Consider the following 16394-nt stretch of genomic DNA (forward strand, 5'->3'; position numbering starts at 1 on the left):
TTTGCAGTCAGTAATAGCTCTGTTTACATTACTCAGGCAATTATAAATGTAGATAATGAATGTAAGGTAGGTATTTAATAAAACTTTGACAATAAATATGCTGTTCTACTTTTCAACAATGAGGCAACAATGACGGCGAGAGTCACCAGATACGTGCGTCCATACGTCAGGCTTTTTCAAAATAAAAGCAACACAGTTGTATTGCATGCGCAGCATAAATACTTGTTCATCTGTGTTTATGACTGACATACCGCGGGCCGGATAGGGATGCTCAAAGGGCCGTATGTGGCCCGTGGGCTGCTCTACAGTAACAACCAGGAGTTTGTGGGTTTTACCTTATTGTTTGTGGTCTTCTCTAATGACTTACTGCTGTTGATTCTGTGATTGTCTCCTCATGTAAGGACCATGAGACGGACCATGTACACCAGTATGTTCCAAACCACTAAGCGGGATACAAATATACTAGTCTGGATAAACAACAAGCGGTCACATTAGAATAGATACTATGAATCACTTCACTTCGACTACTTCAACCTTATCTTGTTTACACATTGAAGTGTCTTTTTTTTTTCTTTTTCTTACACAATTAATAAGCGATATTAGGGATGTGGGAAGATGGAAGTCACACAGTCACATGTGACTGCCTCCCCGTGTTGCTCCACAAACACGTGATCGCCTCTGTGGTCTATAGAGCTACTTATGAAGGCAACGCACATCGACTGTGTGTGCACGGCACGCACATGTTATTCATAATGGAGCTCAACACGCTGGCAGTGATGACTTCAGAGTCATTGATGTCTATAAGCCATTCTGTTACAGCGCTGACTTTTAATAATTACACTGTATAAGCCAATGAACGGACTCGGGCATCATCCTTAACAGCACAGTTATTGATTGATTAGTTGCTTGAGTACAAACAATGTTTTACTAAATCAGTAATAAGACGATGTTTAAATTATTTTTGGTGTGGAGCCTGATTAAACCTTTGGCAAAGTACAGCACAAAAGCTCTGATCTATAAACAGTGCGACAGATTGTGTGCCAATTAAAGAAGTTGGAAAAAGTTTACACACCGACTTCTTTAATTAACTTTTCAATCTGTCACTGTTTATGAACTTTGTGCTTTGTACTTTTGCCAAGGTTTAATCCAGCTCCACAAAATAATTTAACATCGTCTTATTACTGATTTAGTAAAACATTGTTTGACACTCGAAAGCAACTAATCAGCAACTATTTGGTTTTGATTCTGGTGACCCATGACCAAATTCGTGACAGGTCGTTGCATGATGGCAGCTACTGGAACTCACTACAGATAAAAAAGCTGCGTAATATTTTGCATATATCCAACCTAAGACCACATACTGATGACTAAAATTGAATTGACAATGGGTTTCTGTATCACACGCAGCTTTGTGTGTGTGTGTGATGATGATGATGATGATGATAAAGTGATGTTGATGATATTGATGATATTATTGTTGATGATGATGATGATGTTATTGTTATTGTTGATTGTTGTGTGTGCTTTCTAAAGAGATCTCTTTATCAATACATTACTGCCAATACCACCATGTTTAGCTGTTGATGCATGGCAGTCTAGGTTCATTGAGTTACATCCTGCCCCAGCAGAAATCCCAAAACTGCAGATTAGACTGTGTTTTTCATTTTGACTCCTCAGGTTTTTTGAGTCCACTGCAGCCTCAGATCTCCATTACTAGCTGACAGCAGTGAAACTTGATGTCATCCTCTGCTGTTTTAGCCTATCTAACGCAAAGTTCAATATATGTACTGCATTCCAAGTTGCTTTACTGCTCCCCATAGCTTCTTTCCCTGTTTCAATGTTTATGTTAAGATCTGGATCTGGACAAGTGTGTTTTGTACATGCATACTCCCAATGGTATGTTAATTCTTTGTTTTGTACATGCATTCTTAAGGTTTCTTACTTGGCAAAAGTGATCTGCTCTTGCACTCTGTTGTACTCTCAACTCTTCCCCTGTCTGCTCGCTCGGCCCAGCACTGACTGTCCCTGTAATCACATCACTTGATGGACCAGCTACAGGCTGTACTGTGTGAACTCTGTAAAAAATATTGACTAAAATAGCACCAAGAGATGGTGCTGGTCTATCAAAGTGGATTAGTATTTGCTCAGTGTAGCCACCTATACAACATTCTTTATCAGCAAAACAAAGTATGCACGTACAAACGTATTTGCTCAACAATGTGGCACAAAGGTGACTGCATAGTATCAGCATGACTATAGGCTCTCCACTGTTGCCAGTTTTTTTTTTGAGTGATTGTGTAATTTAATTAGCAGGTGTACAGATATTCCTAATAAAGTGCTTGGTGAAGGTATTTCACGATCACAGTCTATTGACAGTACTTGTTTGTAAGGATGCCACTAAGATTAGAAGCGTTGTCTGCACTGTATTCGTCAGCCCAATCCTCCTCTTTTTATCCCTATGATGATGCTCTTCTGAATCATACAGGCTGCTCATAGCTGGGAGAGGCACTTTGCTTCACCCTCTCCAAGAGACATGGTCTAATTTTGAACTTTTGCCCATCACTGTCTTCATTGTTGAGCTGTTTTTATAGCCACTTCTATTTTGGGCTTAGCTCAATTTTGGTAAAATACCCAGAATTTTAGTTGAAACCATCCCCTAGATAGAAGGATTTCAAAACAATTTGCATTTACCAAGATGATGTGACAACCATGAAATCCTATCACTGTCATGATGAATGAAAGTCATGTTAACATGAAGATTCCCAGTACAGTTGCATTTTCCTCTGTAAAGATGACTGAGGCTCCCTGTTAGAATGTACAATAGTGTAGGCAAAGACAAAAACTCTTTGATCAGAAAGTTAGTGTGTTGTGACAAAGTGTAGGTGCAGAAAGCTGCAGCTTCAGCCTACACCTTTTCAAACAAGCAAAAATCATCAACAGTGAATATGTGCACAAAACCACATCTTCACTGCTGATGATTGTGTTTGTTTATCTGTTTAACTGCTGTGTTATAGAAAACAGATACAGCAGATCTCTGTACCAAAATACTGTATAATGCAGTATTTAATTCTTAATTATGGTTTTACTGGTATGAAATATTTTAAACCAGTCCACAGATGGACACATGTTTTTTTTTTTTTATATATACAGTGTATGTCAGGAAACTCTGTCTACATGTTCATGTCTTCACTCCACTGACAAAAACTTGAATTTGAAGATCATGGGTTTTTTTTGTTGTTTTTTTTTGCTCCGAGGAGACAGTGAGTCTTGTTTGATTTATGTTATTGTCAGTGTTTGGTGCTCAGGGGAAATCTTCCATCAAACAACAGATACATAGAATTGTCTCACACAAACAAGAGATACATGTTACTGTCACCTATGAGAAGACAGAGAGGGCGTTGATGTGCTAATAGCTTTGGGTTACTGTGAGGGTTTATGGTTTGTGTTATTTTATCAAGTGTTGTCCATGCTGAGACTCTAAGGACCCTGATTCTTTGAAGACACACCAGCTGTAATGTGATAAAGGGGCATTAAGAACATGGTATGCACTTAAAGTGTGAACATCATGGACATAAATTGTGGAACGTGGCTGATTGATCCGTTGCTTTAATATCACATATTGCGCCTCTTAACCTGCATACCTCCTCCTCATTCTGTGTCTCTCGTTTGTCCTCTGCTCTCCAGGGAACAGCCGATCTACACCACCAGGGCCCATGTCTTCCAGATCGACCCAACTACCAAGAAGAACTGGGTTCCTGCCAGCAAGCAGGCCGTCACTGTCTCCTATTTTTATGACAGCACACGCAACAGCTATCGCATTATCAGCGTGGATGGATCCAAGGTATGTGTGTCTGAGAAGGCTACTGTTTCAAAAGCAGGTGACTGGAATCGTTCAGCGGCTCTCACGAGATGTAGGATCTCTTAAAAAGTTCTCAATTTGCTGCTCTTGCCACATTAACCTAACAAAAACACAAAAACATTTTTGAATGTTGAATGAATCATGAAACCAACAAATGTTCACATTTGAAAATCTAATCTAAATCTAGAATCACTGTCAATTTATCTTTGATTGATTAATCAACTTTTAGTTTCAACGACGATTAATTCAAATGACCTTTCGACCTTTATTGCACCAACACAGACAATTTAACCTTAACCCAATTATTTGTGGATTACTAGCAAAGTAAGACATTTGTTCAGGTTTAGAAAATACTGATCAACATTTTTTTTTATTGACCAAGCAATTATTTGATTAATCAAATAAATAATCAAAAGTAGGGCTGAAACAATTACGCAATTATTTTTTGTAGCAATTACAACATTCTTTCTGATTTTTAAGCTGTTTAAATGTGAATATTTTCTGGTTTCCATATAAAGAAAATAATCCACAGTTTAATCGTTTATGAAAAAAATTGTTAGTTATAGCCCTAATCAAAAGATTAATTGATATTAAATGATCATTAATTGCTGTCCTACATACATCCACTCAATGCATCAACAAACAACTCAAGCCATATAAATAACAGACAAGTGTCAGAATTATTTGTGTACATCCTGGCAAAGTGTCTTGAGTACAGCAGCCACTTTGACATGAGATAGTAAGTCAACACTTGCTTTACTGTTGACGAAATGAGTTTGTTCTTTGTGCAGACCTTTAATTTATGTGATGAAGTGACACCTGTGTTGAGCTCATATTTCATGTCAAAATGGCTGCTGTGAAAAAGGTCTAATGGTCCCCTTTAAAACGGATGTGTTGGTTTCAAGGTCTTACAAATGTACGAGTTTCATCAACAACCCCTCTAACAAATTAATAAGATGCCTGTCGAGTTCCTGTTATAATCATTATCTGTAATTTGCTCTCATCAACAAACAGTTGACAGTAATCACCATCAAGGACTGTAGAGCTTTTAAATGCTGGTCCCTGTGGATCAGCATTCACTCTCAGTCAAATCTAATAGATTTCCTTTGAATTATTTTTCACCTGAGTGTGTTATGGAATGATGAATAGCTTCAGTGTAGAATATGTAGGGTTTGTGAACACTGTCAAGTAAAAATCAGCAGATTTTTCCAAAGTGATTTTGAGTTGTCAGGAAAACAGCATGAGGTTAAGTTTAAATCATGCATGTGATAATGGAAACCACACGAAATATGCCGATATATACCGTACCTGACATCTTCTTCCTCTGCTAACTATAAGAGTAGATTATGTGTTTCCATGGCAATCAGAGTCTCTTTGTCTGTGTGAAAACTGTGGGAGAGTTATGATGGTGGTATCCCTCTGATGGCAGGCAATCACCTCTCCACACTCTCAAATCAGATTTACCTGCAGAGACTCCTCAGAGGGTGAGCAGGTTGGCATTTGCTCACATTTGCTTTTGTCCTCATGTTTGGTCATTTTATTCCACACTCTGTTTAAGTGCTAGGATTACAAACCCAGCTGCTGTGGTGGGTATTAACTCAATAGAGATACTGTCCTGACTGTGCATGCACCATGTTTGCCTTACAAGCATTTTCTGTTGATGTTAGAAAGTCCATCCCTCCATCTTTGGGGGTTGCTGGTGCCAATCCCAGCTGACATAGGTACACCCTGGATAGGTCGCCAGTCCATCACAAGGCCACATAGAGACAATCTTGTAGGGATGATGTGAAAGTGAAAAATCAGTGCTAACCCAATGTACTGTATATGTGTGTTTGAATAGACAAAATTGGCAACGTTTTGTTGGCCTCACAATGCAAAAAGCCTGCTTGATTGTTGGCACTGTAAAAGCCGTACATACACATACGTGGGTGAGGTGCGGCTAAAATTCTTCAACTGTTGTCAAACTGCATTTTTTGGTGCTTCCCTTTTGCTTGTGCTGCGTATGGCAGATGTTGAGAAATGTTCTTTCCATGCAGCAGGACGACGGGCGGCCATTAATATCACGCTATGCAAATATACCAATACAAGCGCTAGCCATTCATATCAAGTTTATGCATTGAAGCAGTGGTTCCTAACCCTTTTCCTTTGAAGTCGCCCAACCTGAACGCCTGTCCACACACACACACCAAAAGATCCAAGATTTGATCTTAGAAAACTACAAAGCTTTGCTCTCCTGTTCACGTTGAGTCAAGCTCGGTTAGCTTCAAAACATCTCTCATCCCACAACTACAAGGCAGAGATACTAGACTCTAATCTGTTATGTCACCAAGCAGCACTTATAGAGCTGACAGTAAAGGCATGTTTTCTCTTTCAATTCCCCTATCAAAAGAAAAAATCTGTTTTCTTTATTAGATATGAGATTGGAAATCTACTTCCAGTCATTTCTGTTTTATGGTGTTGTCATTGTCAAGGCCAGGATTCCTCACTCTGCTGTTCTCCTGTCTCTTTACGCTCTGGCAACCTTGAGACAGTATTTGTCATTAAATCTCTGCAGACAGCAGCTACACTGAGATATAAATATATAAAAAAAAAATTTAAAGACATGAAAGACAGAAGTGAGGAAAAGTAACAAATAACATGTTAACTAGGGCTGCAAGCATCACTGGATGGGCCTTTGCACCCGACAATGCACGTCATGGTGTGAAGCAACCGCAACCAACGTGAATAATTTTTAAATGTTGTAAAGTTCTTACAAACACCACAACACTGCTGTAACTGTAACAGCTGAGTTGCATCTGTCACAATTCATTTCACTACATCCATGGCCTTGAAAATATGTAGATTTTCATGACCCCTGACACATTTAGAGAGTTGAGTTATGTTAAGTGTTCAAGCAAGTAATTCATTTGGAGATAAATGTGAAACGAGCTAAAGAAAAAAATAATCAGAACTTCAGTTTCAATCGGGTCCTTGCACCACTTTCTTTGCTTGGGTGTTAAATATAGTTTGTAGTTTGTACACTGGCTGCGGGAGATGTCTAGGAGAATAGGTCTGTGTCTAGGAGTCTGTGCTGCTGTGCACACTAACTATGAGATTACTGTCAGTTTATATTCATCAGTCTGGTGGCTGGGTGAATCGCTGATGGTGACACAATTAGTAGAGGAGCACATCAGCACTTTTGACTCTTGCTCTTTGTCAACAGTGTGAACCAAGTGTGATAACTTTTTCATCTAACATGAAATGATTGAAGAAAATCCTATTTTCTATTCTTTTGTTTTTAATATTAAAAAAAAATGATTAGCCTCATATGTCTCTTATCCGTCACAGCCATCGTTATTATCACCTTGTGCTATAAACTTGCTGCTGCACCTTTGTACCCAAATGTTACCTTGCTTATGTGTCGCACAGTTTTGTTGCCATTATGAGGAAGAAGTTTGTCTACTGGGGGACATGTGTGCTTTGCTGTTCACCAACACTTATGTTGTTTTTTGGGTGAATTAATAAAACAAAGTTGAGTACTTTATTGTATACTCAGCTGTCATGATGAGTGAATGCACTGGGTTGATACAGGTCCCAAAACAATTATTTATATGGATTATGGTGTATTCACTCCAAAGCTGCTGTGAGCTACTGTGAAACTCCAATATGAGGAAAATCAGTTTAGAGAACACCACATTCAGCACTGCAATGCTGCATTGTACTATTTGGCCAGGGGAAAAAACAGACTGTTACAATGATAAACAAACATGATCTATGTTTACTTTATAAACCTCCGTCTTAAAAAAGACTAGTAAACTGTCAAGACTTGGCTTTATCAATTTTCTTTATGTGACAATACACCTTTCAAATTTCAAATTACAATCAGGTACAGCAAGACGCACCTAAAGAAGAAACTGTAACCCTATTATATAACGTGTTAAAAGTACAATCTCTGCATTTGTTTTACCCGCACTTTAATGTAAAATGTATTTACAAGATATTCTTGTTTTTTGGCTCCCTAAAAAAACTAAGACATATTATGTTTTGTCAGAAGCTGCTGCTTTTTTCCAGCTTTGCCAAAATCCACTGGCATTTGCTGCTGTTTGAAAAGTGACCTCTTCCCATCCCCTAACCTCTTCCCCCATGTTCGGCCTCTAATTGTGCTTAACTATCTCTGTGGATTCAGCGCACTTTATCTGCAGACACGTAATCAGGTGGGGGAGAAGTTTCTAAGTGACCGTCGGGGCTGTTGGCCAGCCGGGATTCATGCTGCACCTCCTGTGCCACTTGATCCTCAGCCCTAGCTCACCACCACCCGCACAGCTGCCAACGTCACTCTGCTTGCCACCCCCCACTGTCACACCCTCCCACTCTCTGAGTCATACACTAATGTCTGCCAGCACACACGGTCACAGAGATGAGGGCAACCTGATAATATTAATTTACCGACCATTACTTTTGTTGACACCTGTTTCTTCCCATGTCTCTCTAATAATACATGATCAGTAATGCCGAGTGATGTCGTTGTACAGTATTGATATTGATTGACTGTCTTGATTAAGCAGCAACAATTTAAAGCTGCAATTGCAGAATTGTTGTCAGTCTTGCATGAATATTGTTTCGGCACTGGCCTAATTTGTCTAGTGATCAGTAAACCTACATCCTATCTTAACACTTTGTCTCTCAGTGTCAGTTACATATTCACTCAACTGCTCAAGGTGAGACATGCAAGAAATCTTCAGGCTTTGCTTTGGTTCATCTCTGGGGAAAATAGGTCACCTCTGTTTTGATGAAGCCCCTGAACAATGATATTTTTTAAACTGGATTGCAGAGACCTTGGTTTACTGCCACTCTCCAAATAAACCCTAGATGCAGGAATTCAGCCCAATGAGTGTGTGGCTGTAATCTTTGCAATAATATGGGTCTTTTTTCTTTTGTCTGTTCATTGATATCCCTTTAGGGGCCATTAGCAGTCTTCTGAATGAGACACAAATGTCTAAGAGTGTCTTGATTGCATACTTATCTGCTGATTTGTTTAGCCCACCCTCTGCTTTTTCTGCATCTGTGTCCAGTGATAATGCAATGCAAAGTGCAAGTGAATGGGAAGATGGGAGAGGGAGAAGTGGGGGTGTAGAGAAGGACGCAAGTCTGTCATCAATTTGAATTCTTGAATTCTGTGTTCAGAGCCATGTTGCTATGAAACAAAGGCTGCACTGTTATTAAACTGTCTTCTGTTGTTCTTGATTGTTGGCAATTTGCATGTGCTGTTCAAGCTCTCATATCTTGGTAGTATGGCTGGGGTTTGTGTACATGTGCAGTTGTAGCAGCTTGTGTTTACATGCATATGTAGTTGCTCTTTTAGGATTAGACACAGTGCTTTAAAATTGATTGGTTTTTACTGATGCCATTGAATGCACAAGGCACAAATTTAGACTACAGCAAATGTTTTCGGACAGCTGATTGACTGCATAGCTACAACAGGTGAATGTTCTGTAAAGAGGAGACTGTAATTTGATTACTAAGAGGTCAATGGGTCAGTGGTCAACACCACATAGTCTGAATGCCAGAATATTTTTTTTCTTAAAATATATCTTTTGCAATTGGTTAAGAAAAATTATGACCAAAAACAAGCATCAAATTCATTTGGGCTTGGCAATAAACTCTTTCTATATACTATAAAAGTAGGTATAGTATAATTAAGGTAAATTTGGTTTGATCTCAGTTCAGTTAAACATTTCTGTTGTGATTTATTGTCTATTTGTCATTTTTTGCAGTATCATCCAGCCCTAATACCCATGTCCTGCCACCCTATGGTTTTCACCTGGGGTTAAATTTGGTTTTATGGGGAGGGGAAACTTGTTTTGACCTACACTACTTTGATATGATCTCTAGTAAATCTTATTTTATTTGCACCTCACACCCATATTATTTTTACTTGCTGTTTGAACTGAGTGGGCATGTTATGTGTGAATGTAATATACACCAATATATTTTCACATATTACAAGATCCTTAAAATCCTTGAAAGTTTGTGAATTTGGGAAAAAAATTCTCAAGGCCCAAAAGTCCTCAAATTTGATGTCAACCAAGGTTTGGGATCCTTGACATTAGTTAAGTATCTTTTAAATTAGCCTCAAGAGTATGTTTCTCCTGTTTGGCCCCTACAGGCTACATTTTTGTTGACTTCTGGAATTGTAACGGTGGAAGCCGACAATTCAAGGCACGGTCTCTACTTTCATCTGTGAAGTGGTTTAACAACAAACAACAGTGTTTATAGCAGAACGTCATGTTTTGCATTCAACTGTACATCAACAGAGCAACAGCATTGGCTGCGTGGGCAGAGTGAAACCATAATCCAGGCCAGAAACTTGACTCCAACCAAGGATGCCCTCACACAAACCAGCAGAATGTTAACTTGGTCGAGGTTGTTGATATAACAAACGAGGTGAGGTAATTTATCCAGATTACAAAATACAATTTTGTTCCTGACCCCCGTGTGTAATTTTTTTTAACCACGGCAGCAATTTTATTTTTGGAATCTAAATGTGGAAATAGCTTTCCTTGTCGGTCACTCTTTCTTTCTCTCGTAATAACTTCACTGGTTGAGGTGAATGCTCAGGTCACTGGGAAATGTCCTGAGGCCTTGTTTTAAACTGGGGTAACTGATTTTGATGGTGGTTTAACCCTTGGGTTTTACAGGGTTAAGCCCCTACCTCCCTACTTAACCTATTAAATGAGTTTGGTTTGGTTGGCGTGTCCTCTTTGTGGAGTTTTGGCTTCTAATTGGATTAAGCGGTGAAATACTTTTTATTCTAGATTTTTTGTCTTGGCTGGGCCAACACTCTAGGTCACTGATCACTGTCAGAATATAGAGCAATTAACATGTATTTCAGTGATAGCAGCTTCATTCATTTCTTTACTTTTAATATAGAAGGTCTATTGCTGTTGAAGTTTTTTTTTTGTTCAGACAGTTGCAGTGTATGATATTATGTAACATTTAATCTGATTGTAATGTGAAACATGCCTTTGTCTTTGACTGTCATGACATAGTTGTCAGTGTGGGCATCTTGAAACACATGAGCAGTGAGTTACAGCTTTGCTTTGGTATCAGTGGAGCCACAATAGACGATTGTCCTTCACTGAATCAATAGGACTATTCATGATGTGAATGCAGCTGCTGGAGCTCCTTCTCTAATATATCTTTGGTGAATACGACTTGCAATTTAAACACAGTAGCAGATATGAACTGACAGTAGTATGCCACGTCATATGCTAAGACCTACACTCATCGTCACTGACCTTTTTTTAGGTATACAGGAAACCCAATTAAGTAGCCGGAGTGGCACACAAAGTGGTCCTCTGCTGCTGGAGCTCTTCTACATACTTAAGTTGTAGAAAAGTGGCTATTTGAGTTAGTGTTGCATTACTATCCTCTCAAATCAGCATCAACAAGCCAAGTGAACAGCTGCTCACTGGATATTGTCTTTTTCTGGCCATTCTTTGTAAACCCTAGAGATGGTTATGTATAGCCATGTTTCCAGTAGCTTGAGTAGAGCAGTTCAGTTTGGTACAGTATGTGTTTCCATTAGGAATTGTACCAAAATAACCAGCCCCAACCATTCCATTTTTGGCATCCCTTGTGGTACCAGAGTACAATGGTACGGTCAGGTTGAAGTGAGACCGGCTGATTGGGCTGCAGAAAAACGTCATTCCCTTTTTTTGGCTGTCTTTCTCTTCAATGCCAAAAGTCTATTCTCATATGGATGTCCATTGTTGTCTGTTGTGACAAGTTTGTTGTCATCGTTTGTTGTTATGCAAAACACAAGCCTGACAACAGGGCTTTACCATTCCAAACCATAATGTGGTGTACCACACCAAACCATACTGGAATGAGTTTGGTACTCAGTTGCCTGTCTAGTCACTTGTTGTACATGCCTACATGCTTTGGGCTGCTGCCACGTGATTGCCTGATTTAGTTATTTGTTTTAACGAGCAGTTGTAGGGGTGTACGTAAAAGAAGGGGCCAGAATGCAGTTATCCTTTAAAACTATAATATAGCACATTTCCAGAACCATTTTCAGTAAGGCTCGAAACAAGTGATATTTATGAAGTTTCATCCTAACAGGTGATCATCAACAGCACCATCACACCCAACATGACGTTCACCAAGACATCGCAGAAGTTTGGTCAGTGGGCAGACAGCAGGGCCAACACTGTGTTTGGACTGGGCTTCGCTTCAGAGCAGCAACTGTCTAAGGTAAGAGAGAGAGGGGAAACATTTCTGAAGCAACACATAAACTCACAGTGACAAGCAACTTCAATTAAATTTTATTTGTATAGCGCCACATCATAACATACCTTATCTCAAGGCACTGTACATAGACAACATCAATGAGAGCAGAGAAACCCAACAGTTCACACAATGTGCAAGCACTAGGCATCAGTGGATCATGTGCTTGTCCTAAAACTCAAGTGTGACAGTTAATAGATGTTTTTTAACATTGAATGTGGTGAACTGAAGCTATTGGAAAAGAATTCTCAAATCCTCGCTATCATTATGGAGTCAATTATTTCTGTGATCACACAAATTGTTTTAAGAAGAGCCAAGCTGTGAATGACACATCAGCTTGTACTGTCAGCTACTCATGACCACAGCTCGTTCACATCTCCTTTAATATTTCCAGTTTGCTGAGAAGTTCCAGGAGGTGAAGGAAGCTGCCAAGCTAGCGAGGGACAAGTCTCAGGAGAAGGTGGAGACACTGAGTAATCACTCCCAGGTAAATTACATCACTGTGCTGTCTAACATTCTGATTGAGTACTTTTTTCCCTTCAGTGACTGTGGACGTCTACATAGAGCACTGCAGAAAAGAAGCAAGTAATTCACACGGTTCAGTTTAACCTCACTTCTCTTCACACGCATGAGATGATTCAAACACCCAGATTCTGTGTCTGTGAGACAGCTTCTGGTGAGACTGAGTCATTATGAGTGAGAGGTTGATAGTCATTCTTAGTCAATAGCTGCCTGGCAGGCACCACGGCAATCAATGACAAAGCAAATGAGAATAATAATATAACAATAATAAAAACAATTTTCTGCTGGCGAGTGAACCGATTTGATTTCCAGTCCTTGTGGTTTGGTAATTATCTGTCAGGTCAGCTCTCTGCCTGCTCTGACTCCAGATGGCAGGACTCACAGACGTGATCAATACTGGCAACAGTTTTTCTTCACTCCTCCGCTGTCATCGCCGACGTGTCCAGATTTTTTTTACAGTTTCATTGAAAGAAGCACACGGCCTCTTTTCACACTGGGACACGTCAACACTTCTCTATTTTTGTTTAAAACACATACATTCTCCTTCTGATGTGAGAGGAATGCCTGGGCTGCATTTTACTATAGAAGATCAAAAAGGAAATGATCTAGTCATCAGCTGTGATGCAAGCAGGTAGTTTTCACTTAAAGTTTGTTTTTAAATCAACTACATTTAAATGAACTACTACACACTACTTCACTAAATGAACTAGTGTGGATGTAGCCTTGGAAAGCTCAGAACCAACTTTGAGTCATAACAAGTGTTCCACTGTCTCCTGCCAGGAGTCTGGACGTGACACGCCCTCCACCAATCAGGCATCCAGCATTAATGGCACAGACGATGAGAAAATCTCGCATGTCGGTCCAGAGGATGTTCAGCTGCAGACTGAGAATGAACAGCTCAAAAGTGCAGTAGAACTGAGGTAAGGCTTTTAATTTCATGAAAACACTGGGCAAAATAAAATGCACATGATGTTCGTGTTTTCCCTATATTAATTTGGTACGCCACTGCTGCCAGAACTTCACCCCATCTTTAATAACAGTGTGCCAATAATAATTATATCAAAATATAAAAGTCAAAATATAAAACGATGAGTTAATTTTTAACTGTTTTGACTTAAACAAATCAGTTGTGACATTCTTATGAGAACTGCTGGAAAAAAACATCTAGAGGAAACACTGGATGTGTTAAATGGATAAACACAGAAAAATACCTAGATTTTGGGATGGATTATTTGAACATACAACAAGTGTAGTAGATAAGCACTAAGTTTATGGCAAGTACTCAGTATATTACCGAGCATATCATTCATTGAGAGTTATCCAAATTGTACAAAAAAAGGCCTCTTGATCTCGCCAGAGCGGCTCTTCAGCTGTTTTTACATTTTGTTGTCTTGGCTCCATATTTTGCTCAAATGTTCTCCCACTTCATTTCAGTGTTGCTGTGAGGATCCAGATATCTTAGAAATAATTTAATCAAATGATTAAATGCTGCTCATCTCCACTATTTCAAAATGTGGCCTTTGTAGTCTGACAGTATTAATTAGTAATTGCATAAAGCACCAGATGTAATTCCAGATGGGATTAAAATGATCCCGGGGCATCGGAGCAGTATAAAACTGCCAGCAGTTAAGTTACCCAGATTTAGCACTGGATCACAAAAAAAATGTATTTAATCCAGGCCAAAGACCAATTAGCAAAACTAGCAGATACATAAGTCTTAGGGTGCACAAGAAAATGTGAATTAATGAACATCTGCTTGGGTTGGTAACACTTAGTTTTCCAAGTCTATTAGTTTTTGTAGCAGTTTTTCCTTTTAATAAATAGATATTTCCTTTATTTTATATCAAAATTCCAGCACAGTATAATCTAATTTGGCATTAATTATATGTATTGCTACTTAGTACATTGCAGATGTGTATTTGTACACAGAGATATAAACGGTTCATTAGCAGAGAGCTCACATTATTCGATTATTATATTTGACAATCGATTAATCGCTTGAAGTGTTTTTTTTAAGAATTAAATCAAGTTTTTAGATTTCTTAGTGTCTTAAATGTCAATATTTTTTGGAAATCATTCAAAAATATTTGGTTTCATCATCATTTACATCATCATTAACAGGTTTGAAAAACATTTTTCAATTAAACAACTAATTCATCGAGAAAATAATGAACAAATTATTCAATTAGTAAAATAATCATTAGTTGCAGCTCTGTTCTCAAGATTTGTCTGTGAATATTACAGTTTTTGGCCCGTCATCACTCCTCCTGCCTTTGACCCTTTTTATTCTCTTCACTCTGCATTTTGGATTTCCTTTTCCTTAAAATGTGTCAGAGCTGTGGTACTGTAGTGGCGAACTGCAGAATGCTACCGTGCAAGTCTGTCCACATTTGACAGAGTAGCACACTTAAACTCAGCCATGCATAAGGAAGGGGGCAGTGATGCATGCTAAATATACATCCAAACCTCTCCAGCCATATTGATATGACAGAAACAAACTCTGTGCTCTGACAGACCTTTGAGGTTTTGCCCGCTTATTATTTTCTCTTTTTTTTACTGTCTGAACACAGCTTGACAGTTTGATGTACATTTCATTTCATTAAATAGTTATGGAATATGTAGCATTATGTGTCATGTTTGTGAGCACAAGCTGCAGGCGTTTCAGCACTAACCATCCATTAATAACACTGCTTCTGCATCTCTCTCTCTCTCTCTTGCTCTCTCTCTCTCCCTCTCCCTCTCTCTCTCCTTCTGTGTCTCCTGTCTGACAGCAACACCAACGCCAAAAAGTGGGAAACGGAGCTGCAGACTTTAAGAGAAAATAATGCCAGACTGGTGGACGCACTCCAGGAGTCTTCATCTAATGTAGAGAGCTGGAAGAAACAACTCGGTGTCTGCAAGGCAGAAAGTGACACACTCAGGGAAAAGGTAAATCTACTGTTCATGTCCTGGGAGTTAAATGATGGACATGAAACCATTGATCCTGCTCTGTGAAAAGGTGACAGTTCAGAAAAACAGGTGCCTCTTTTATTAAAAAAAACCTAAAGAAAACTGCACCATGAGCCAGGCCTTTCCTGGCCAAGAACTTAGCATAAAAGTAGATATTTATTTTTATTTCATCATTTTCTCCCAATATGGCGGCATAGCAGTGAGTGTTTTAAATTAAATTAAATTAAATTATTATGTGATCAGTCAACGCAGCATTCACATTGGCCTCTTAATTTCTTATTATTTTCCGATCGTGGTCAATTTTCCTGAGTAATTTTCCAACTTATGTTAGCATCAAATCTTTAAGCAGGATGACGTTAACACTTTATACTTAAATAATTGATTTGTTTATTTATGACAGCCATACCATGTTTATCATTATTATTATTAGTATTATTGTTATTATTATTATTTATGAAGTGCGATGAGTAAAACACTCAACAAAGGTCGGTCGGTCGGTCTGTCTGTCTACGCATTTTATCAGCTTGTGTTCTCCACACCAGATTCTTGGCTCCAAGTCTATAAAAATAGAATTGTTTTAATTTCATAATCAATGTGGGCTGTTACTGGACTGGTGATACTGTGATAATAAAAATATTTTTTTGTGTAAGTGCAGCATGTGACAAAATACACTGGTATAACACCAAATGTAAAGTCTCTACACTGACTTTCTGTGTAAGTGCGCCAGAATCAATTTTTACGTTTCTTTTTTTATATATTCTTTATTATTATTTTTTTATCCTTTTATTAGTTTGTA

The 16394-nt window shown here is 38.7% G+C and overlaps 1 protein-coding gene across 1 annotated transcript; it reads left to right on the forward strand.

Moving 5' to 3' along the window:
- Nucleotides 1–3619: 3619 nt before the first annotated feature.
- Nucleotides 3620–15577, forward strand: LOC122760834 (homer protein homolog 2-like; the record flags this gene model as incomplete). The annotated part of the gene is made up of 5 exons (XM_044016014.1): nucleotides 3620–3841; nucleotides 11963–12094; nucleotides 12522–12614; nucleotides 13430–13569; nucleotides 15421–15577. Coding segments are annotated over 5 exons (744 nt in total), but the record flags the coding sequence as incomplete, so codon positions are not given.
- Nucleotides 15578–16394: the final 817 nt, after the last annotated feature.

The sequence above is a fragment of the Solea senegalensis genome, unplaced genomic scaffold (genome assembly GCF_019176455.1).
Source record: "Solea senegalensis isolate Sse05_10M unplaced genomic scaffold, IFAPA_SoseM_1 scf7180000014078, whole genome shotgun sequence".
NCBI lineage: Eukaryota > Metazoa > Chordata > Actinopteri > Pleuronectiformes > Soleidae > Solea > Solea senegalensis.